At 36.2% G+C, this 26,171-nt stretch overlaps 1 protein-coding gene across 2 annotated transcripts in view; it reads left to right on the top strand.

Annotated features, from left to right (window-relative positions):
• Nucleotides 1-1,248: 1,248 nt before the first annotated feature.
• The window catches only part of LOC145986692 (aminopeptidase N-like), a 133,521-nt gene continuing 108,598 nt past the window's right edge, over nucleotides 1,249-26,171 (top strand). Inside the window, exons 1-2 of one of the 2 annotated variants that reach the window (XM_083121006.1) lie at nucleotides 1,249-1,373; nucleotides 4,532-4,891. In XM_083121006.1, the coding sequence (XP_082977132.1) occupies nucleotides 4,604-4,891 (288 nt within the window). In that variant the 5' untranslated portion in view covers nucleotides 1,249-1,373; nucleotides 4,532-4,603. The remainder of the gene's footprint in view (nucleotides 1,374-4,531; nucleotides 4,892-26,171) is intronic. The other variant, XM_083121005.1, reaches the window with a different exon arrangement.

The raw sequence follows: 26,171 nt of genomic DNA, 5'->3' as shown, positions 1-26,171 counted from the left end.
ACTGTCTCTGTGGCGCAGTAGCCGAATTATCAACCCACGCGAAGGGAGCGTACATCAATCAGCCAGATGTCGTGCATCGTGTGTTACTGTTACTGAGTAGCAAAATTGTTTAGCGGTGTCAAAATCTCGTAAAGGTTTCAGTGCAAACTGATTGATTTCATGAAGAATAGGTAAACTGTACATAGCGAAAGCAGAGACTTAATATTTAACGTTGTTGAATTTTATGAGGGAAGTTAGCTACAAAGTCTGTACCAACTGCAGCAACATATGTATACGCGGAAGGGAAGGAAACATTCTTATTTCGCTTGATTTGCTTGGTTCGATTAGTCTGTCATTAGAAATAAAGAACAGCTAGATAAATTACAGTTGATTTCCTCCATTTGGTAGTTGGATCGGCTTCTTTGGTGTACGCCAATGTTATTATTCTCATTGTTCATTAATATCTGCGGAGCGGAGGAGGAAGTTCTTATGAAATATATTTTGCAAATCGACAATAGTATTGACATTGTACATGGGTATTTCTATGCATTGAGTGATTTTGTCAGATTATCGAATGCTGAATTACGTATTGCACAATAACATCGCTCTTCTCGTCATTGGCTGGATAATTTCCGAAATATTTGAAATTTGTAAAAAATCAGTTTTAAAATGTCATGAATTATAACTCTATCATAGCCCCATATTCAGTGAAAGTTGATCAAAACTTTGGTTGCCAATATATTAAGCATCAATATGTGCTCAAGATCGGGTGCGAGTATTTGACAGGGATGTTATAACACTTCTGGACGCGAGACTAAAGTGCACAGCCATAGAGCCAGACCACGAAACGCCACTGTCTGACACCAATTCAACGAAGTAGGTTGTAGGTGAGTCCACGTTGCACCGTGAAACCAACTACACGCACCAATGCAGAGAGAGTCCAAAAGTGAAGCGAAATAGACGGAGCTACTGATCATCAGCTGTCGTGACTAAGATAACATCAGCAACAGGGGAAAACATACCATTCTAATTTCCTGTTTACTTCACGATACATCCTTGGTCATTCCACGGTGAAGCACATGAAGAAATAATAATAATAAAAAGATAATATTCATTATCAACAGCGGCAGGGGATATGAATACTATAAAAGTTACGTGGTAAGAACATGATAGAAAAAATGTTGGCACTCAACAATATTGACGACCATTGTGAGGATCTCTCACAATGTGATAATGATGAGATTGCAAAGGGGGAGGGGTGCTTACGAACGATAGGAAAAGCTAAGGATAGGATTATAAAAGGCCTTCTGCTACTAGGCAATCCTGCAGTCTGTTTGATCTGGTTCGGACTATCAACATTGATCACAAACAGAGAGAGTCGACGGAAGATACAGGTAAATTGAACATGAGTTTTTCTTGATCAGATCTAAATCCTCATTGCTGAAACTTAGTAAATAAATCCTGAATCATGTATGCATGCTGCAGTGCTTGCCATTTTACAATGAGCACTTAACTTCAGTCCTCTTTGACTACGATTAGTCTTTACTTTATAATTTTGTTTAGCTTCTGTTCGACCAGCGTTACGGGCTTAATGTTGAAGGAATTAAGCTCAAGATGGGCTAACACACGCATACATATTATTATTATTTACAACTAAATTATTTACCCTCAATGAACAATTTAACTTAAATGATACAACTATTTCTCTTGTAGTCTACGGTTGTTAGAAGCATAAAAACATATGTTTCTTTTTGTTGTGATGTTTAAATAACATCTTAGTTCATCTTAAAAAAAACAATAAAACAGACTGCTTGCTTCACAGTTAAGTTGCTAGATTCCAACAATGTACCATTGACAAGATCCATTGTATAACTGATCCTTTTTTAAAGACGTTCTTTTTATTTAATCAAATATGAAATGTTGTAGTATCAGACACGTCGCAAGAGACATTCCATGTTGATTACTGGCTCTTATGAACAGACGAGCAAATATCCATAATTTATATTATAATACGATCGCAATTTAAGTATTTCTGTCCATAGTTTTTCTGATACATTACGAAAATTTAACTACAAGAAATAATACTTAGAAGATGTACCTAGAAAAGCAAAATGTGGCCTAAGACCACCTGCCAAAAGAGAAGACAACTATATTGAGTTTTACAGGCCTTTCGAGAACATAGGGCCAGTTCACGCGTGGTCAGCGCATCGAATTCATTGTCGTTTTAACAACTGAGGTTTCTCATTTAGAGTTCCGGGATGTTGTTTTCATCAATGTCATCTCATCTTGGCATTAGCAAATCCAGACAGAATAGCAACGCTAAATAACGAAAAATACACCAAATATATCAATTTTTGCTCTTTTTCTGACAATTTCACAGTGTACTCCGTGCCACCATTGCATTCAAGTACCTTCTAAATTGTTCTCATGTCGGTAACGCTGACATTCCATATGGAAACAAAAACGTAAACATTCCTTCCAAAGGACATGGGAATTCTTCAGACAAAACGTATTACTGTTTAGCCTTTTTTCCATGTTAATAAGACCTTAAAATGCTGACCAAGGCAAACTTTTATAGTATAAAAATATACACAAATACATAACGTAAATTCTTATTGTGAATATTCGTCTGAAGAAGACCCTGTTAGAGGGTGGAAATGTTACGTTCTTATGTATATTTTTTATACAATTAAAGTTTGCTTTGGTCATCATTTTAAGGTTTTATTTACAAAACGTATAGTTTCTAATGTACAAAAAATTGTTTAAAATAGGCAATAAACATATCATTGTTCACCAGGACTAATTTGAATTAGTAATCGTGATATTTGTTCATAGACACCAAAATAAGCCGGTTATATTTACTAGATTTAGCAAAAAGACTACCAAATTATAGTTTAGGCTTACCAAGAAGCTTAACCGAACGTGTATTGCAAACTCAGTCAGGTTTTCTGCGTAAGCCTATCTGGAACTGGAAGGTCCTTCTCAATTGGTTTTTTGTCCATACAAAAATTAACGACTCTCTATTGTTCATTAACTATTTATATTTACATTCCCTCCTTTTTTACTTTAATTTTGCTTTCATGACTAATGTAATGTCTTTTTGATCACAATATCAACACTCAGATTGAAGAAAGTGCAATCAGTTTTCATACAGGAAATGCCAATCCAACGCTTCGGTATGTAAAAGGACAACTAGCGTGTTATATCACCGGAAATAATTCATGTTGGCAAGGACATCTTCCATATTTCCTTTCGGAACAGTTCGCAAATGTACATTGTCATTATACTACCTATTTGGCTGACCGGAACTGTAGGCGATGATGACGCAATCATTCTGAAAGAACACAACGGTGGCAAGCATCACACTGCTGCTTAAAATATTATTTTTACTCGGAAATTGTTTTTTCTTTTAAAAAAATCTGAAAAACGTAAGGGTAACATAACATAAGCGAAAAGGTTTGTTTTTCGTGCATTGTTTGCTTGGCTGGGATAAACAAAATTGGACCAACAGTTTAAAGGGGCATCCGAAATTCTGTACGATGTGCCTGCCTGATACCTTTGATTAACACTACAGTTCAAGAACTTAAAAATAATGATTTTCATGTTTCCATAATTATGTATCAATTAGTAATACACATATTTGTTCAAACAAATAGCTATTTTATTTACAAAAGTTTTTATGTTTTTAATATGATTCATTCTTTTTGTTCCTGATAGGCACAACCCGTCCAGTCACGTAACAACAATGTCACCCGTGTACTGAAGGGTTGACAACGTTACACAATATAAGATATAGATTTCTTAAATTGGATTTTTCATATTTAGAGTCGCATTCCGGTTCCTATTGTCTAATCCCGTCGATGGGGATGAATGGTGAATAGGTGGCACTGATGAAGCAACATTTACCCGTGCTCAATTCGGGACTGAAACACAGGATCTTCTGTGACTATTACGTGAGTCGACCACTCAACCCTCTCGTCCACCTATGTGGCTTTCGTGACGTGTGTGCGCATTTCCTTGGATACATACATCTGTTTTGAAACCATGAAGTTCATTTTGGTTCACTTCGATTGTTGGTAAACAGTTATTGTGCTAATTTCTAGCTAAGGAGGTGAAAAGTTATGCGATTGACTCATATCGCATGACCCGGCAAATCTCAAAACTGATCATAGTGTTCACATACTCAATGATGGTAATTCTATGATTTAGAGCCACCCCAATTACGTAGTGCTAACATCGTCGCCTTGTTATCAAGGAGTTCCTGGTTCGATACCCGGCACAGTCACCTAGTGGTTCAGATACCACGTTAAACCGTAGATCCAGTCCCGATTAGCCTTTCTGTGCATAAAGAGGATTTAGAAACAAACATATAATTTATACTTTGGGTTAGAAAACCCAATGCATCCCTAAATTCTGAATGTTAAAATATTTCATCTAGTGTACAATGTGTGTGCATTTTGGGGAACGGGGCTTATACAAGGTAACTTTCTCGGAATATGTGTGACTTGTGGTTTCTAAACTAACCAGTCTTGTATTATTCTTGTTCTTGCAGATCATTAGCCAACGCTAGTGAACATTGCCTCCAAGAGCGCTTTACAGCGAAGTCTTTCGCAGGTGAAAGAAGATGAAAACTGGGCACATGGCGTCGACCACCAAAGTTTTGTTGCTGTTATTGTTTCTTGCAATTTGCAATTTCAAACAATCCCAGGAAAGGTTTGTTGAGGAGGCGGAGCCTCTGCACAGAATGAGAAGAGTCAGCAACTATAAAATCGTGGACATTGATTGGGAGAAGTCTCTTCTGGATGGATCCACAGCTGACCAATGGATAGGCGGCCTGACCACGGAGGAATGGTCGGATGATATCAAGGTCCACGAAAAATCAATTAGTGTGCGCTCTGCTGAATTGCCGGAGGTGAGCAGATGTGGTCAATAAGCTTATTTCTTTTTATGGTAGTAATGTGCAGTAGTGTGCGCAAGATTATCGAAGGGAGTATTACGTATACTATTTCAAGTAACCAGTACCTACTCGTTTTTGCATATTTTCCTGCTTTACATTCCTGCAATTGTATCCCCCGGTGTCCAATTACAGCGCAGAACTGTTATTTTGACAAAATCCCGTTTCCCTGCTAGCTGCTTTGTGAGGTTGAATTTTAAAGTTGCCGCTTCTTGCCCGAGTAAGTATAATTATTTTCTTCGAATCGGTAGATAATCACAGAGATCATCAATACACATCGAAAATTTTTGCAAGCTATTTCACAACTGTCTTTTATCCATATTATTTTTACTTTGTGCTAAAATTATTAAAACTTAGTCAATTTTCGCCTTACTGAAAGTTCATGCACAGCATGATAACCTAATTTAATCTTTAAAACAAGTATCCACACAGCAGAGAAAGAGCAATGTAAGATTCATGTCTCTCTCTCTCTCTCCTTGTACGAAATAACGTAAGTTAAAATCTTGTTTGCATAACTTTCTGTATACCCTGTAGTTGCTAATTTGATTTTACCATATGTGAGTTTCTGATTGTGTCTTCCCAATTGCATTGTTGTCTTGTATTAAAGGATACCAGATTTGATCTTCAGTGCAGACAAATTACATGAAGATTCAAATTTCATCTTAAAACTGTAGGCCCAATCCTGATTAGACTATGTGAGCATAAAATGAACTTAAAAGGAACATTCACATGTAATTTGAGAAAATTAATTAAATGTTAATATTAAACTATTAAAATTTTCATAAGAATTATAAACTTTACTATTCATAATATGTGTGCGAAACTACTTGTGCATATACCCCATCTAATACTTAAAATCGGTATGCTACTACAAGGGAGACTTAGATCGCAAAGTAACTTGTAATTGGGAGTGGAAAATAGCAGGATTTTGATTGAATAATATAAAAGAATGAGGGGCCTCCACGTTTGCATAAAATAATGTCACCTTGTAATCAAGGGGGTCCCTAATGGAGGCACAGCGATTCAGGCCCCATTTTAAGCTGTAGGTCCAATCCCAATTAGTGCAGGCACATAGTGGCTCGGATCCCATTTTATATTGTAGGTGCAGTCCCGATTAGCCTCACTGTGCATAAAGTAGACTTAAAAAAACAATCAATCAAACAATTAAACCAATCCCAATTAGCATATCAAAGCATACAGTGAACTTGAAGAAACACAATTTGTACTGCAAGAAAGTTAGATTTTTTAAAATATTCTTGTCTTTTGCCATTTGAGTCCAATCAATTTAGTTTCTGAGTCAGTTTTAGGACCACCGTGCTCTAGGATAGTGTTTCCCAACTACCGGACTGGGTCCAGCATCGGGCCACTAGAGTTCATTAGATCCAGTGGTTGCTAACTATTTTAAACTGTATTTTATATTTGTGAACAAGACTATACATATGCCATAATTTATTTATTAATAATTTCAAGGATGCACATTAATGTATAAAGTTTAAAAAATTAGAAAGAGGTAAAATTTTTGAGCTGTGCATTGACTATTAAAAAATAAATTTACTGCGCTGTGATCTCACGATGGACAACCACATTAGGTGGCCAAAATGTGTCAAGACTTGCTCCGTGAACAGGCTTACCAGCGATTACGTTACATTATACATGAAGCACTTGAAAGCCAGATTACAAATATTTTATGCTAAATACAAAAGCAAAGTCGATTTTCTATCTTAGATAAATTAAGCTCAGTCAATAAATAACGAGGCAGAGGATATTTCACAGCACATACGTAACGAACCTCACAAGTATTGTCCACCACTGTTTAGGCATTTATCCCATTGTGACACCAGTCGCAAAATGGCACCCTCGTAGAACTCCTTAGGCTGCTGTTGGAACCAATTGCGCACGTACTCCTTGACGTCATCGTCCGATTGAAACCGTTGTCCCCGCAGTGCTTTTTTGAGCTCACCGAAGATGTGTAAGTCACACGTGAACAGATCTGGACTATACGGGGTGGCTCAGGATTTCCAACTTGAATTTTTTTTCAGACACTCCTTTGTTGCTTTGGCTGTGTGTGGTTTAGCGTTGTCGTGCAATAGGACGACACCACGAGAAAGGTGACCGGAACGTTTCGGTTTGATTGCCTTCCTGAGCTTCGTTAATGTTTCACAACACCGCTGGGCATTGACCGTAGCTCCATGCTCCAGGAAGTCGACGAGGAGTGGTCCCTTGCGGTCGAAGAAGAACGAAAGCATGACCTTGCCGGCTCTAGTGTGGAGGGTCTTGAACTTTTTTGGTGGAGGGGAATCTGCGTGCATCCACTGACGAATTTGCAGTTTCGACTCGGGCTCAAAGTGGTGACACCAACTTTCGTCGCCGGATAAATCCTTTCAATTCGTCGATGGATTTCACAACCCCCTACACCTTGTATAGGTATAATTTGTGCTTTTAAGCCGATTCTCAGCAACATACACTGGCTCCACGAGTAAGAAAAAATTATAATCTTCAGTACCAAAAAGGGTGGCTGAAGGTATGTGTACATATGTACCCGGTTTCCCACATGACATGTACTATTGAATTAAATGTGAAAAAAGAATGAAGTGTGTGTATTATAAGAAAGAAAGTTAAAGTATGCGCCGATTCATAGTATCAAGAAAAATTCTTCGTTTCGCCCCATAGAGAAAATACACCTCGCCGTATTGCACCAAAACATCTGAGGCCGACTGCTTCCTTCCCTTCCTTTTATAGGCCCCGCTAATCACCTAACCGTTACTGGGAACTTTCCGCTTGTCGGCTGTCCAGAGACACACCTACCTACCCAACGGCCAAGAATACGCACGTACATGAATACATAGACATCCACAACATTACCAAAATACATGACACTAAAACCCGATTTATCCAATTCAATTAATTAATTAAACATATCAAATAAAAAAGGATCAAGTAATGATTCGCCTCATTACAACCTTCCGTTATATTTTCACTCCTTGCATTACACTAAGTTCTATATTTTACAGTTATATTAATGCTTTGAACGAAAATAATACCTAGAACAACATCCAACACACGTTCACACCACTCTTGTCACACACATGCACGTGAAAACGCACACACAAAGCTAAGTTTTAACTTCCAAGTGAATGTCCAAATGACAGTAAACGGAGAAGCATGATGTGCGAAACACGTGATATTTCACAGAAAGAATGCGTCTATTTTTGACATACGTGGTTTCTATTAATAGAGAATGAGACAATTATCAGAAATTAAGATGGATTTGCTTTTTCATGTGCTGAGGAAGGAAACAGACTGATTGGAAAAGAGAAAAAGTAGTGCTATTGATAGTGTGTTGGTTAGCGTGCAGAGCTTTCATCAGCTAGCCCTAAGTTCGATCTCCACTATGGGCAAACTTTTTTTATTATTTTCTTGCAGTGAACAAGTTTATTATGTTGTTTTCTAGGCATTTTAACGAAAGGATACACATCAAATTTAATATTTTAATCTGTCCTTTCATTCTTCTAATAGGTTCTATATCACAAGGGATATAGAGATTCTCTATCTTGGCGAAGGATATTTTCTCAATAGTTCCGTAGCTACGATTCTCCAGTCCCTTCCACCCACTTCTTTTTTTAATTTCTTCATATCTACTCACGAAATACCATGAATCTAACGAAAACACACAGATAAAGTTAGAACAAGAAACACACCTCGCATCGAAGATTCCAGGTTTGAGTTCTGGATTTATTGCGAGGGTGGATTATTCCTGTGTGTCTATTTATCATCTTCGTCTAAAAAACATTCCTCACTATTCCCGTGATTAACTTAGGGAGAGACCAAAGCTACTCAAAAAACAAAAGTACAGAAAACGCAAGACACGCCTGGCTACGCATGTAATACCTTAGGAATTAGCAATCTGAAAATAAACTTTCGTTTTGGTGGACTACTTGCAAAATTGTTTCGTGTTGTCTCGTTTGGAGTGTTTGCTAGCGTGTCGGACAAGCGTGCGGGCAACCTGAGTTCGAGCCCACCAGAAGGTATCTTTTTTTTTGTCTAATTTCATCCAACCTTATTTATAAAAATTGAGGTTTCTTCAAAACCTGTTGAATTACATGCCACTTCGTATGTTAGTAATCTGAAAGAAGCAAGGATGAACATTTCTTGTTCCGAAGCGACGATGTATTTGTGTATACGTTGAAAAAACACAGTTATTTATTAGCGAAAAGCATGCAGCCACGTTATAATTGAGATCGCTTCCTAGTTGTCAGTGCTAATATTTCAGTAGCTACATTATGTCAACACACCAAATTTAACATTCTCCGTTAACCTTTCCACGTTTCAAAATTGTGAGTGTTGTCTAAAGTAAATACTTTGATACTTGCGTTTGCATGTTCGAATCCAAAGTAATACGATTTTCTTTCCCAGCAATTGACATTGAAACGATTAATAACTGTTTTTGCAATGTGATATTGATATCATATATTGAAAGATTAAAAATGGAAAATTTCTCTTAAACCAACTTATAAATACCACTGATGTGAAGCGTAAGATGCACGATCAGAAAGCCTGAATGTTACATTGAAAACTGCAGAGAACAATGACTGACTTATGAACAGCGAAAAGTTTTTTCTATGCTTCAATGGGATTTTAGATATTACTATAAATAAACAAGGGAGAAGAACACAGGTTGGTTTGATGATTTATTTGTAAACTAAAAGTTTTAATTAAAGAAACAAAATACGTTCACGATTTAATATGTCATTCAATTTCAGGCACATTCCACCAACTGAAAGAGTATTTTCAAAATTAATAATATTTGGATAACCGACAAATCCAAACTTGACGTTGAGCCCGTAAAGCACTTGATAATTACAGAATTTCTTTGCAGCTGTTAATGATAGAAATTCAATTGCAAACAAGTTACCCAATTAACAAATATTTCTCTTACATATTTGTGCTATGTGCTCGTATGCTTTATACAGGATGAGGAAGGAAGCAGATTGTTCTTGGATAACCTGCCCTGCTTTTGTCAGAAAACCTGATCAGCTGAACCAAGCCATCACATGAGATACGACTTCAATAATAAGATCCGTTTCTATGGCCAACTAACTCCAAAAAGGGTAATAAAATTGTCAGTGTGAGGAGACTGAGAAATAATTGCCTCCCATATTTATACTCTGTATGCCTAGTGTGGTTTGCCTGTCCCTAAAGAATAAGCTGAGGACAAACCTCTGTCGATTGTGACGCGTGTAAAGTCTGTTCCAGCTTACAAATCACATGAAATACCTTCGCTCGCTTCAGTGTGCTGCACAAGGTCATGTTCGAATGATAAGAAGATACCACGTGACTCCGCGGCCAACCGACAGCACCCCCAGAGAACCTTCTGTAACTTTGCGAGGTTCCTTCGCATCCCTGATAAAGCGCATGCGTGTAGTCCAGGCATATTTTGCATAACTGGGTAACTAGCAGTGAGTTTGGATTCTGGATATTTTTTGAACTCGGGGAAAAGTAATGACATGCAGAACAAACATTGTTTCTGTATGTTTCGATTGTGTGCTCAAATGTTGCAGTAAACATATCTCCGTGACACACAACAACAATTACATTAGTCAGTCATTCCCGAGAAAAAAGAGCTTCAATGTTTAGGAACTTAGCAAGCGTTACTCACGAGACGAATATATTGTCCGTCTGACAGAAGGCACGGTGGTGTGGTGGTAGCGTGTTAGTTTGACACGTAGAAGGTACTTGGTTCGATTCCATTTGATTGCCTCCAATTTTTTTCTTAACTCATGCAACTAATTATTTCATTTTATTTATTGCACACATTCTTATTTTATTTGCTGTGCGAATTGTTGAATTTCGAATTGAATTTTCTTTTCCAAACTTTTACGACAATTACTTGCGAATAGAATTATATTCATTCCTTGTACATTTTCTCGAAAGAAATGTATACTTTTCACCAGGTATAACATTTTTTGAATAAAACACGTGGACAATTTAATATGTAAATGTTTGTAAAATGATGAGAAAAGTGGAAAACGATCTTAAAAAAAATATTTCCATAAATAAAATTGAAAACTGTAAAATAGAGATTTCCACCCAAAAATAAAGTAAAAATATATTCACCTTTATTTCAATAAATTATTAAATAAAATGCAAACATTTGTTGCTCGAGTTATTAAAATGAAATTGGGCAGTAGAACGGAAATCGAACCCATAACCTGTGGGACGTGATAATTATTCGCTACTATGGGGCTACCTGGCTAGTTTAAAGTCATACAATAGCATCTCCTCATCAAGGCACTTGGAAAAAATCGAAACCTTCATGCGCTTTTCCTCGGATTTCTTCTTCTTTTAAGTCCACTTTATGCACAGTAAGAAAGCTTATACCGGACTGGACCTACAGTTTAAAGTGGGATCCCAACCACTCGAGTATAAACCGGCTATCAAACTTTTCCTCGGAAATTGCTGGCTAACGTGCGATATTATCAATACTCTTTTCGGGCATGGATGTTTGTGTTTGTCCCAATGAGAATAAAGAGAACATAGAGAAAATTGACATGTATGACAACTGAGAAAAATGTGAAGAACTGGGGATACTGATAAGTAGGTGTATTCCTTTAATTAAATAATAAAAAAAAACTGCAGGGTACCGTACCACTATAGAAAGTCCCGTCCCAAACCGTAGCCTCTCCTTCTTAGGTGAAATCAACAGATATTCGCAGTTTGTGACTTGTGTGCTTTTTTCTGAAAAACTTAGATATTTTATTTTTGTTTACAATTTTAGTTCATCATTAGTTCTCCTCTCTTGTTTATTTATATTAATAACTAAATTCCTATTATAGTACGAAAATAAATTTCACTGTTTATAAGTCATGCATGGTGAACTGTTAAGAAATAATGCATTGTTCTCTGCAGTTTTGTGTAGTAAGTGCACTTTATGTAATTACATTAAATGTGACAGATCAACTACTGATCAAATTTTTCACATCAGATAGACACTTGAGAAAAAGTGGGAATATAATTAAAATGTCCATCAGCTATTCATTGATTTAAAAAAAGCATATGATTCAATCAAAAGAGATAAATTATATAATATATTAGTCGAGTTTGGAATACCTAAGAAGCTTGTTAATATGATAAAAGTATGCACAAGTGAAACAGAAATTAAAATTCGTGTGGGTGTTAATGTGTCTCACAAATTTACAATTCATGATGGATTAAAACAAGGAGATGCATTATCTCCATTGCTCTTTAATTTTGCCATAAAATATGCTGTTAGGAAGATAAAAGAAACTAACGAAGGACTAAATTTAATGGTGTGACTCAGTTGTTATCATATGCAGATGATGTAGACTTATTAGGGGATGATATAAATACAATTAAGAATAATGCTAAAATATTTTTCAAAACTGTTAAAGAGATAGGTTTGGAAGTTAAGAAAGAGAAAACTAAATATATGCTTACAGGCGGAAACCAAGTGTTAGGTAATAATCAAAATCTAATTATTGATAACAACTCGTTTGAACCACTTTCCAAATTCAAATACTTAGGAGTAATATTAACAAGTGAAAATGATATTAAAGAGAAATAAAAAGTAGGCTTAATTCAGGAAATGCATGTTACTTCTCTCTTCAAAAACTTTAGTCTTCTCGTTTAATATCTAAGAAACTAAAAGTTAAAATATACAAAACAGTAATTTTGCCTGTAGTATTATATGGGTGTGAAACTTAGTCCCTTACATTGAAAGAGGAACATAAATTGAGAGTATTTGAAAATAAGATCCTTAGGAAAATAATTGGACCTAAAAATAGAAGGGATAAGGAGACAGGTGAGTGGACAAGGTTACATAATTTGTATTCATGTCCAGATATTATTAGAATAATTAAATGAAGAAGACGTAGGTGGGCATTCCATGTGGCACGAATGGGAGAGGAAAGAGGAGTTTACAGGATTCTTGTTGGGACACCTGATGGTAAGAGACCTGTAGGAAGGCCAAGATGAAGATGGAGGGACTACGTTGAGTAGGACCTAAAGGAAATCGGTAGGGATGGAAAAGAGTATATAGATCTTGCTCAGGATAGGGACAGATGGAAGGCCTGTGTTGCTACAGCCATGAACCTTCGGGATTAAGAAAGCTAGAGAGTTAGTTAGTTAGTTAGTTAGTTATCTGCAGTTTTGAATGCAACATTCAGGCTTTCTGATCGTGCATCTTACATCAGGATATGATCATTTATAAGTTGTTTCAAGCGAAAATTCCCCATTTTTAGTATTTCAATATATGATATCAATATCACATTGCAAAAACCGTTATTAATGGTTTCATTGTCATTTTCTAGGAATAATAAAAAAATCGTATTAATTTTCATCTTTGCTGCTTTCAGATTGCCAACATACGAAGTGGTATGTAATTCAACAGGATTTAAAGAAACCTGAGTTTTATAAATAAGGTTGGATGAAATTAGACAAAAAAAAAAGATACCTTCTGGTGGGCTCGAACTCAGGTTGCCCGCACGCTTGTCCGACACGCTAGCAAACACTCCAAACGAGACAACACGAAACAATTTTGCAAGTAGTCCACCAAAACGAAAGTTTATTTTCAGATTGCTAATTCCTAAGGTATTACATGCGTAGCCAGGCGTGTCTTGCGTTTTCTGTACTTTTGTTTTTTGAGTAGCTTTGGTCTCTCCCTAAGTTAATCACGGGAATAGTGAGGAATGTTTTTTAGACGAAGATGATAAATAGACACACAGGAATAATCCACCCTCGCAATAAATCCAGAACTCAAACCTGGAATCTTCGATGCGAGGTGTGTTTCTTGTTCTAACTTTATCTGTGTGTTTTCGTTAGATTCATGGTATTTCGTGAGTAGATATGAAGAAATTAAAAAAAGAAGTGGGTGGAAGGGACTGGAGAATCGTAGCTACGGAACTATTGAGAAAATATCCTTCGCCAAGATAGAGAATCTCTATATCCCTTGTGATATAGAACCTATTAGAAGAATGAAAGGACAGATTAAAATATTAAATTTGATGTGTATCCTTTCGTTAAAATGCCTAGAAAACAACATAATAAACTTGTTCACTGCAAGAAAATAATAAAAAAAGTTTGCCCATAGTGGAGATCGAACTTAGGGCTAGCTGATGAAAGCTCTGCACGCTAACCAACACACTATCAATAGCACTACTTTTTCTCTTTCCAATCAGTCTGTTTCCTTCCTCAGCACATGAAAAAGCAAATCCATCTTAATTTCTGATAATTGTCTCATTCTCTATTAATAGAAACCACGTATGTCAAAAATAGACGCATTCTTTCTGTGAAATATCACGTGTTTCGCACATCATGCTTCTCCGTTTACTGTAATTTGGACCTTCACTTGGAAGTTAAAACTTAGCTTTGTGTGTGCCCGACCCTGTGGCCGAGTGGTTAGAACATCGCGCTGCGACTCCAAGGGTCCCGGGTTCGAATCCCGGTCGGGCTTGGTTGTTTGTGAATGTCCATTCATCAATTTCATCATTTCATTAATCATCCCCATATTCGCAAATTAGCCAAGAGGCACAAAACGCGAAGTAAAATAAACTAAATCAATCAATCAATCATTAGCTTTGTGTGTGCGTTTTCACGTGCATGTGTGTGACAAGAGTGGTGTGAACGTGTGTTGGATGTTGTTCTAGGTATTATTTTCGTTCAAAGCATTAATATAACTGTAAAATATAGAACTTAGTGTAATGCAAGGAGTGAAAATATAAACCCAGTCCGTCAGGTTCGTTACCAAACAACATTAAATAAAGGAACGTAACTTGGACCGAGTATTATTCCGTGTCGAGAACACGAGACATTACTTCCGACAATCTTCATCTCGTATTTCTCTTTGGCATCACTGCTCAATTTACAGAAATGTATACCCGTGACTGGTGTACAAGCCGCAGAATTACAATGTTGTTTGGGTTGTCTAGTCACAAGGAGCTTGGTGGTTAGACATAGATGGCTTGCTTGAGTGCTTCTTCAATAGGGTCGTTACAACCCAGAAGTGTCCGTGACTGTACATACAGGTTGGTCGATTAGGGTACTCTATGTGAGATGGCACCATATTGGTTAGAGTTGAGTTAGTGGATTAAAAATATAGTAAATCAGGAAAATTGATAATCATGAGATTTTAATTATATGTTCTTTTTACAGAAATAAGCAATATATCATCAGTGGAGGGTAGTAATAGTCGAAATATTAATATAAAATCCGTTGTTTTATATTAATTATTTATTTTAATATTTAGAACGCACAGAAGAAAATGCAGTAATAAGTGTAGTTAAATATTAATAGAAAATCCGTTGTTTTATGTTCAGTATCTATTTTAATATTCAGAACGCAGAGTAGAAAATACAATAATAAGTGTAGTTAATTCAAACACGAAACGGACCAAGTGAGGACAGTAATTAAAACAATTAAAAACATTTTGTGAATTCTTTTGAAGCAAATGCTGCGATGACTCAGGTACGTATCCAAGGAGGGGACTCAGGTGGCTATAGCCCCCCGAAAGTTTTCGGTTTACACTAGATAAAATGAGGCTTTTTGGTTTCTTGTGTGTGTGTGTGTGAAATAAAATAATGTGACGAAAATTTAAGGAGAGAAATAATTATCGAGGCAAGGTAAATCTACAACCCTGTAATTGATAATAGCACATGTCCAAGGTGGGGATAAGGTGGGGTTGACCCACCCGTCAGGAAATATTTCAGTTTACACTAGATAAAGTAGGTATTTGGCTTCTTGAATAATGTGACGATATTTTAAGGAGAGTAATAATTATCTAGGCAAGATAGAAAATGTTATATAACCCTGTTATTGATAATAGCATGTATACGGGGGGCGGTTACGTATACTTTTTTCGGTAGTCAGTCCTCATTTTGCCATCTTTCTCTGCCTTTCACGTTCATTTCTTTAGAAATACTGGGCCAAAGGAGGGTTATGACCCCTACCACGCCACTTGAGATAAATGAGTGAGCATTTTATCATATTGGAAGTCGAAACATTAGGTGTGTTGGGACGGAAGGGTTTTCACTGTGCATTAATTGTTTCTCGATCCAGCTGTGTTTGAGAAGACTTCCTTTGTTTCGTGCCGATATATGACAAGACTGCGGAAACTGTGAAGGACAATTTTGAACACTTGCGAGTGCTTAGGCCTGAATATGAACAATTTGGTAGGTTTCTGCTTTTCTAAGAGCTGCATACATGGAAAGACAAGACACATTAGTTCTGTTCAGGCTCGAATCAGGGAGAGATATTCGAGAACTGTGTGCGTGCAATTTGTAGTCCACAGTTTGAATCTCGTATTGTCGAGGCGATTGTCCATCCATTGTGTAACAGCTTCGTGAAGACACTCAAAGACACCAAATATGTTTTGATACCTGATGAGAAGAAACGGACAAACACGTTGTGATAAAAATGGCAGCCTTAAACGGTGGTTACTATTTAGGGGACAGTTGCTCATCATTTTTTTGCCTCCGCACTATGGCCTCTTAATGCTAGGTCTTGTCTACCAAGAGAAAGTAAACTTTCCTTGTCCCCACTCTACCCGTTTTGCCTCCAAAAGGGCAAATATATACTTGTGAGGTTCTATCTATACCCCTTAAAAATATATTGTCACCCTCGCCCCCCGAAAGGAATTTCTGGATACGTGACTGCGTTGACTGTATACTTGATTTTGTATTACAGTACCTTCTACCTTTGATCGGAGGCTTTATACTTTGTCCCGACTATCTCTGTTGCAACAAGGCTGAACAGAGCGCCAGAGAAGGTGGAAAGGATGGGGGGGGGGGGGGGGAGGGATCGAGTGGGCAGAGCGAAGTAGTACACGATTCTGCCAATGCTGGTTACTTCAGCCGCTATCCCCCGTTCCCTCTCACGTGTTCATTGGTACTTCTAGAGCCGTCTCGTGTCACTACTTGCGCAGAGACGTTTCCGTTCGCTTGCTGCAGCGAAGTTGTTTCCTTGTGTATGGAGTGACCGTTCAAAATATTCTTTGGTAGAACGCAACGCAACGCACCGTGCTTTCATTGTTGAAACGTCATTTACAAGATATTATTTTCCGCACCCTGTGTTAGTAAAATGAAGTTAAAGATAAAACACATTTTCAATTTTTTCAATTATAAACATTGTTCAAAATGCTTAAAAGTATTAATGTTAATTTTTCCACAAGGCTGTAAGTGTCAGTTTCTAAATGTATTTTTCTTCCAGAATTACAACTGATACAAAAAAGTGTTCCATTTTCTCAGGATGACGATAAGACCAAGGAATCTTCGCTCATAATATTTTCGGGTATATTAAAAGCTGCAAAAGTTCTTATTCGCAATATTGGAAGAAAACTGAAGATGGAAATTTAAAAAAACAAACATTAAAATGGTGAGCAAGGAAAACTTTTATAGTATAAAAGAAAATACACATAAAAACGTAACGTTTCCACTCTCTGACAGGTTCTTCTTCAGACGAATATTCAATTGTGAATATTCGTCTGAAGAAGACCCCGTTAGAGGGTAGAAACGTTACGTTTTTATATGTATTTTTTATACTATAAACTTTTTCCTTCGTCAACATTTTAATGACATGGAAACAAGGCTTAACAGTGTTACAATGGAAATTAAAGCTCAAATTACTATACTTTAAGAAAATTATTTATTTAAAAACATTGAATTCATTTCTTAAGTCCAGATAGGCTAATCAGAACTGGACCTACAGTTAAAAGTGGGATCCGAACCACTGTTCAATGCGCTTCCACCATGTATCGAACCTCTTGAGTAGCTACAAGGCGACGACGTTACCACTACGCCATCGGGGAGGCCCTTATTTGACACCCGGGAATAAAGGTAAAGGAGCAGCACAGTGATTATTTGTACGTTTCATACTACTTAAGTACAGTGCCCAAAGTCCTGTTTCACACTTCTTCACGAATTATACTGGTTTGTTCTGCAGCTGTCTTTGGAACTAACAGTAACATTTTCGAGTAACATTAACTGTAAACTACTTACGTTATGAAATTAGTACCTGAAATGCAGTTATTTTTTCACCGAACTAGTAACTAAGTTCAAAGTTAGTTGTATACTCCTGTTCACATAAAGTGTCACTCTTTATAGGGTCGAAGAGTTGAAGTATGTACCAATTGATCTGAACAGAAGTGTACAATTACTATTTTTTCGCACATAAAGAAATTTTCTTCTGTTCCATTTTTACAATTTGTTGAATCATATCCTCTCCTGAAAGAATGGATGAATTAGTGATTATTGAAATCGTGAGACCATGAGAACAATTTTATTTATTGCAAAGAACCAGGAAGTATCTATTCCAAGCGTATTTTTATTAGAATAATTTCGACAGAAGGCTATATAATCTCCAACAATCCTCATTGGTATACCACAGTTCAACAGTAATTCTGAATAATATATTGTTTGCTCAACAAGAATACAAGAAAATATTATTTTTTCATCCTTAAGTAAAATATGTGGATTTTATTGCCTCTGTATTTACATATAAAATATATTAAGTTAGTCATAATTATATGGTTGATTGATTTAATGTATTTTACTACGCTTTTCTGCCATTTTTGTCTAATCGCAAAGATGAGAATGAGTGATAAATGATGAAACTTATGAAGGACCACATACAAAGAATAGCCATGCCGGGATTCGAACCAGAGGCTCCTAGCGTCGAAACGAGCTGTTCTAACCACTCCAACACGGAGACAAGCAGTTATAATTGAAGTAAAATTGGTAAACGCTGTAGGTGCCACAATAATTCAAACACCGTTTTCCAAATTAAACTCTTGAATGTGCCATGCTTTATAATGTGGTAAACGTGAAATGTGGCTGAGAGCCCTCTAAGTAGTTCAAAGGGCGTGTAAAGAGGTTACTAGTGTGCACGTTCTTACGGGCTGATGTGCGGAACGATGCGATTTCCCAACACTTTCGCTTTTGGCACTTACAACGTTTACCACTTTTAGTCCTCAATTATATATGAAAGTTAATGCTAAGTTGTTGGTGGTCATCTGTGATTAAATGAATAGTGCGCTTGCATTTCATGTTCTGAACCATGTCTTACAAGATATAACTAATCTTGGATAAAGTAATTTAATTGTAATAGTAACTAAATTAGATACGTTTTAAAGCTACAGTAATTATAACTGAATTAATTTCTCAAGTGATTAACTTTGAATTACTTTTGAAAAGTAACTTTCCAAATACTGTTGATATCTAAGAGTTCAGTATTAATCAGATAAGAATTGTGAGAGAAGTTTTCTAAGATACAATATCGTAATAATTACCATTAGAATAAAATTCAAATAATTCAAAAATCATAGCATGAAGAGACTACTAAAACTATATATTCGGGATATACTTATAAATTCACATTAACATTTCTGTTTCAATGTAACTTCATTCTCCTTCTTGCTCATCCTGCAAAACATTATGTCGTTCTCTCATAGATGCGTATGCTTCTTGCGATCTTGAAATCATCATCCCATTCAGAAAGCAAATATCCTTAAAAATTGGAACTAGCAAAAATTTCAAGGAAGGTGTTCTATAACTTGACAGACAAGACAAACAAGTTATACCATTCCCATTATTTTCAGTTTCTCAAATATACCGTTCCCAATTGCTGACTACTTGCAACCAGATATTAAGAACTCTTGCAACATTATTTCTTGAGTATAATTTGGACTCTTGATATCTTGTAAACCATCACCATTCAACCACGTATCTGCAAATTGTGTACAGTTCAAACAATCCACACAGACGATTTTGATTCCATACAAGCATATCCACAAACTTCCACGGTATTAGGTTGCCATTGTTAGTCAAATCTGTTGTCCTTTTTACAAATTTCAAGGAATTCTTGGAAGACACATCAAATAGATTCTCAATTGTTCATCTGCAAAAGGAGCAAATAAAAGTTTTGTTAATATGGTGTATGAGACTATGAACTTAACAAAGATGAAATAATCATTTTCATTACATTGTTACAACCACAGACAAGTTGAGTTAATAATAAAATGAAAACAACTTAGAGATGTTGTGTAAGTGGATGTGAATACAATTGATCTTAACTGCACCATAATGGTTAACGAAGTGGTCCTGTTATAACAGAATTATGAAAGGTTTGATTCACGGTATCAGCCCACTTCAGTGACCCAGATCTATCATTACAGTGCATGTGAAATATGACCATAGGCGTTCGCAGACAATTTCATTAGGGGGGGGGGGGGGGGCAAAAGCCTTGAAAGTTCAGGGAAAGAAAAACTTCACTTTCTCTCACTGTTTTAGTTCTATTGCATTGATGGGTATATGTGTGTGTATGTATATATATACATGATATATTATTTATATACATTACATAATCAATTCATCCGCCCCATAAGAAACCAACAGCAAAAATGATATAAATTGTCTCTGAAATATGCGCGCTCCTTTTCCTCCAAACCAAGCTGTTACAGGAGCAACTGTCTGAAGCACTTAATTGTTCTTACACTGTCTCTATTAATTTACAATGCACTGGAGAAAATAAATTGCGAGCGAAGCGAGCAAAAAAATTTCACTCTTCAAATTTTTGCAAATTGAAAACAGTATTGATTTAATATGGCGCAATAAATTTCACGGGACACCATGGGGTTCTCTTTTACAATTTTTCTCATTCAGATTGTTCAGCGCCCAGGGACAACTCCCGCCGTCCCCTAGCTGTAAGTATGGTCTTGACAAGACTGTAAGAAATGCAGAAATTGAGAAGCGAAGCGAGCAAGAAAATTTTACGAAATGTATTTTTGTTTGTATATAAAATTTGAAGTAGAAGGGCAATTGCCCCTCTGTACCCCCTACAAGTGCTCCTGGCCGTCTGGGAAAAATATGATAGAAAGACGTGAAAACTAATTCCATTTTGAGTATCCTATTGTCCTGCTACTCTTAATTTCTGCTAGCTTTACTTTCTCTTACTTCAATGTCTGCCCTCCTAGAATTGATTTCCGTCCTAGATTGGGATAAGGCAATGCCCCTGTGCCCCATTGTGGTTGCGCCACTGCTACCCCTTCCCCGTAGTTAATTTGAATTTTCATCGGCTTGAAATACTTAATTTACTCCAATAATATCGTTTAATTACAGTCATAAGATTCCTCTACACTAAATTTCTAGTTGTAAGTATAATAATGCATGGGCATGGAACGTCTAAAAGGGGAGCAAGGCTTAACACACCTCCCTCTTCGAAAACGAATATCAATCTAAAAGTATATATTTCACATGTATAATTTGATTTCAGTCATAGTAATTTACATTAATTATTATGTAATGGAGGGACGCAAGTATGCGATAATTTCAAATTCAAGTGGTGTTTTTGAGAGGGCAGCCCCATGGCCATATTATCGGGGTAATATGACCCATGAAAAAATATCTTGCTTGTCCCTATGTGGAAAAAATCTGCGAACGTCCGTGAGCCCCCGTGCGCAAGCCTATGAATATGACTTGGACTTCAGTAGGTTATTGAATCAAATATTCGTAGCATAATGTGGACAAATTATGATTTCTCTGAAAATCAATCAATCTTACCCACAAATAAATGATTGGCCTTGCACTTGTAAAATATTTGAACTCCTAATCTTTACTAATCTATAGTAATTTGTAAATTCTCAGTAAACACGCAAACTATTGTTTGGTATTCGGTTAGGACTTTACCCTTTTAGCTGTTAGGGTGTACTTTTACACTTTAAATACATAAAGCATGAACTTATGGAAATGCTGCACTACCATTACAAGGCGTTCAAAATTATGAAAGAATGAGAAAACCGAAGAGTTTTATACAGCTTACAAAACTGGTTTTGTGACCTGATTCTGTGAAAGAAGTTAACAGAACGTTTTCCAGAACTTGCACAAAATTCGGGGATCTCACATTAAATCTATTCCAATCCAACCTAACAGCTTAACCTACTTAATGCATTTAACATTTGCGAGCTTTATGAACTGTGTTCAAGTTTCAAAAACATAAAGGAGAAAAATCTTGTTCTAAACAGGTAAGAAACGACTCGTTCCAACCATGTACAAGGGCAAAGTGAAACTATATTGAACGACTTATTTGTAATGCAAATTCCGATGTAGTACATTTGAATAGCACCAGTGAAATACTTAAATAATCTTACAGGAACGATAGTAGAGCATTTTGTGCAATATCGATTTAATGCCAGAATATAATCTATATCAAGGTATTTCATTCTCTAGGAATAATCACAAAACTGTAATATCTGCATTATGTCTAATTTAAAATAACGTTCTCTTCTGATTTTACAATTGCAAAGAATTATCAACTTCGTTTGTAAGGAAAAATGCGTGCTGCTTTGAAAAGGAAGACAAGTTGAAGCGATATTCTCACAGAAATTATATCGGAAGGTATTTCCTCAACATATAAATAAATCATACATTCTGCATCACTCTTGCATATGGCAAACGTTTTGCTTTTGATGGATTAAGCAACAAGCATTTAAATATAAGACTTACCTTTCAGTTTCTTCCGATGTTTCCTTCTTCCAACATTTACTGGATTCGTTATCCTCTGGTAACTTAGTTTATTCATTCATTCATTCATTCATCTATTTGAAACCTAACAGCTTTTATGCCGTTTTTGTCCATAACAATACACATATAAAATGTACACAATTGTTTACATTAAAATTATCAGTTTTCCCCCCTATTTTACAGATATCAGATTATTAGTTTTTATTTTTTAAAGAACACTTTATCTTTTACAATTGTATCTTACACTCCCTTAAAAATGATAACAAACTATAATTTTGGAAACTGGACCTTTCGATGATTTAAAGTTTTATACAAGATATTTCTCTCTCTATTATATTTTGAGCATTCCAGTATTATACAGGGTGTCCGGCTTAGACCTTTAACATTACAAAAGAGCATAATTTTGCAGAGAAACCCAATTTTTTTTACCAAAATTTACATTTTGGTAGAAAAACTCATGCATTTTTTTGTCCCAGCACCAGCACTTCACACAACCTCGATATGAGCCCCCCTGTGGCACGGCAGATGTCGAACCGATATTCCAATTCCGTCCATGTATTCACTAGCATTTGAGGGGTCACATTGTTAATCGCCTGACGAATTCTGTTACGCGAATCTTCCAAGTTTTCGACGGGCATACTGTAGACTTGGTCCTTGATGAACCCCCAGAAGAAAAAGTCTAGGGGGGAAAGATCCGGCGAGCGCGGAGGCAAGTAAGTGGTTTAGAACCTCTTCCTATCCATCTTCAGGAAAATGTTCACTTATCATCAGCATAAATTCCTTGATGTAACTGGATCTTGTACTCCCATAGACGTAACCTTTTGTGCACAACGTCATGGATAGTAGACCGAGGAATGTTGAGCTCTAAACTTGCACGTCTTACTGATTTTCTTAGACTTCTTGTGAATGCAGTGCGAATCACCTCAATGTTTTCCTCTGATATCTTCCGCTTCGCGTACTTCACGGCCACTGACACAACACTTCCAGTTTCTCTTAGTTGTTTATCCCACTTAGCAATATTCAAATAGGAAGGAAAATTGTCGTGACGTTGAAGATTGAATTCACGCCGAAAAGCACGTTGAACAAGCTTCACAGATTTATTTTCTTCCGGTGAAAGAACGCAGAACACTTTCTGCTGAACCGTCAACTCCGCCATCTTGGAATTTATGCGTTACACGCGCATGCGCGTCACGTCAACTCGAAGTACTGGTGATTCTCGCAAATGGCCACAGTTGCCAGTCCCATACAAACAATAAGTTTCATTTGAAATTGAATGTAACTAAAGTTATACTGTTTTGTAATGTTAAAGGTCTAAGCCGGACACCCTGTATGTTGTGCATCTGCACTTTCCCAGCCACATTCACATTTCTTATTGTTCGTTATTCCAATTTTGGATAAATGTTGCCTAGTACACAAATGGCCCGTTCTCAGTCTATTAATTAATATAATTACATTTCTTGTAGCACTTACATGATGAAACTATGGTTTGTGTGTTTTGAATTCAACAAATGGTCTGTATAATTCTCTAACTGTTGTAAGTTCATTTCGACACCGATCCAACCATTCATTCAGAATTTTCTTCTTTTCTCTAGGGAGAAGATCCGTATAGTATAACGATAAGTTCGTAATATTTGGAAGACACATTGCTTTCTTTGCACATTCATCTACATGAGAATTGCCTGTAATATTACTATGAGCTTTAACCCAAGAAAACTCAATGGTTTTTCCAGATTTTTGTATTGTTTGAACTAATTGTATACAATTTATAATATAAGGGGATAATTTGTAAAGACTCTTGTAAGAAGATTTAAGCGCCTGTAATACACTTTGCGAGTCAGTAAGTATTAAGAACTTTCGTAAATTTAATTTTTGGACATACATTAAAGCTTGGTAAATTGCGTAAGATTCTGCTGTAAATATTGAACAGTCTTGCGGAAGCCGAAATAATAGATCTCTTTTATGTTGTGGATCGTACACTGCGCATCTAAACTCCTGACTCACTTTTAGATCCATCTGAGTATATGTAATAAAAACTTGGCCATTAAGTAAATTATTCCGATATGTGCGAATAACAAGGAAAATTAATATTATCCAGACTGTCGAGGATAATCTAATGAAAAAACAGGCCGTGAACGCATCTGTAGAACATCATGGTATTCTTGACAAAACGAATTATACAATTCTATACACATAGCAGCTTTTCTGTTTGTTACTTTTCCTGTTTCATGTAAGTGTATCATATTTTTAGTACATTCTTGAAAGGATGCTCACAATATGATTTCACTTTGAGGAGCATATTTGCTGCTAACATCTTCTGTCTACATGAAATGCAACATTCACCTGCTTCCATATATACTACTACGTTTGGAGTGCTGTTCATAACGCCTAAACATCTTCTCAAGAATTTCCTTTGTATGAAATCAATGGAATTCAATTTTCCTTGTGTCAAGTTACACATTGCCAATAGAGAATAATCTATCATAGGCCGAAAATAATTCTTGTAAAATAAAAGCATAACTCGAGGATGACATCCCCACTGAGTATTTGCTATTGCTTTGAACAAATTAAACACTTTTTCTGATTTGACTTGTATTGCTTTAGTTTGGCCCTTCCAAGTTAGTTTTTCATCCAAGATGACACCTAAATATTTTACTCTTGATGTAATGGGAATTCTTGTTTTTCGAGACATTGAGTGAACTATTGGAGGTGTTCCCTTTTTACTAAAAAATGTAATATGATATAGATACAGATATCATCTGCATATTGAAGATAATTGACTGTTTTAATTAATTTCCTTTTCATCCCGATCATATGTATGTTGAATAACAAAGAACTTAAAGGACTTCCCTGAGGTAACCCTTTGCAGGCTGAATAAGGTCCTCTACTTTCACTGAAAAAGTAGAAATATACAGATCTTTTACTCAGTAACATCCATAATATCGAAACATAGTTGTGAGGTATTTTTAGCTGTTGTATTGTTTGGATTAGGATATTAATATCTACATTATCATAAGGTGCGCTTACATCTAAGAATGCAGCTAATGGAATTCTTATTCTTTTCAGTGAGTCGAAAATATAAGAGGATAGAGTGATTAATCCGTCCTGGCATCCTAATCCCTTTCGAAATCCTATTTGTTCGAACTGAAATATGTTTTGGCTTTCTAAAAACCATTCTATTCCTTTTGTATCAGTTTCTCAAATATCTTTCCTAAAACTGACGTCAAAGCTATAGGTCTATATGATTTACCTACTTGAGGGTCCTTGCCTGTTTTTAAAATTGGAATAATCTACGGTTTGGACCAATCTTCTGGTACTTTTCCATTATTTAAGAATTTATTAAAAATTGTACACATCGCTGTCAACGCTACATCAAAATTCTCGTTTTTCTTCATCACTTCGAAATATTTTCTCGAAGATAGCTGCTAATACAAGAAAAGAAATTCAAAATTAAAGTAAAAGTTCAACTTCATGAATATCCAACAACATTTATAATATTGTTGTGACTGAATATATAAAAATTATTGTTTGAACGGAAGGTAAAGGCGTGGTGTATTGCTTAGAGTTCTCGACTGGGCATCAAGCGGTTACAGGTTCGAGTCCCCTTACGACGTGCTCTTTTTTTAATTCTTCTTTTATTAAACAAGAGCATTGTAGCATTATTTGTAATAGCAGTGTAGAGTGGCTACATTGTTCTGCATCTGGAATTTACTAAA

This window comes from Lepisma saccharinum, chromosome 4 (genome assembly GCF_977018435.1).
Source record: "Lepisma saccharinum chromosome 4, izLepSacc3.1, whole genome shotgun sequence".
Classification (NCBI taxonomy): Eukaryota; Metazoa; Arthropoda; class Insecta; order Zygentoma; family Lepismatidae; genus Lepisma; species Lepisma saccharinum.
Note: the sequence above shows the minus strand (reverse complement) of the source record. Positions and strands in the feature narration are given on the sequence as shown.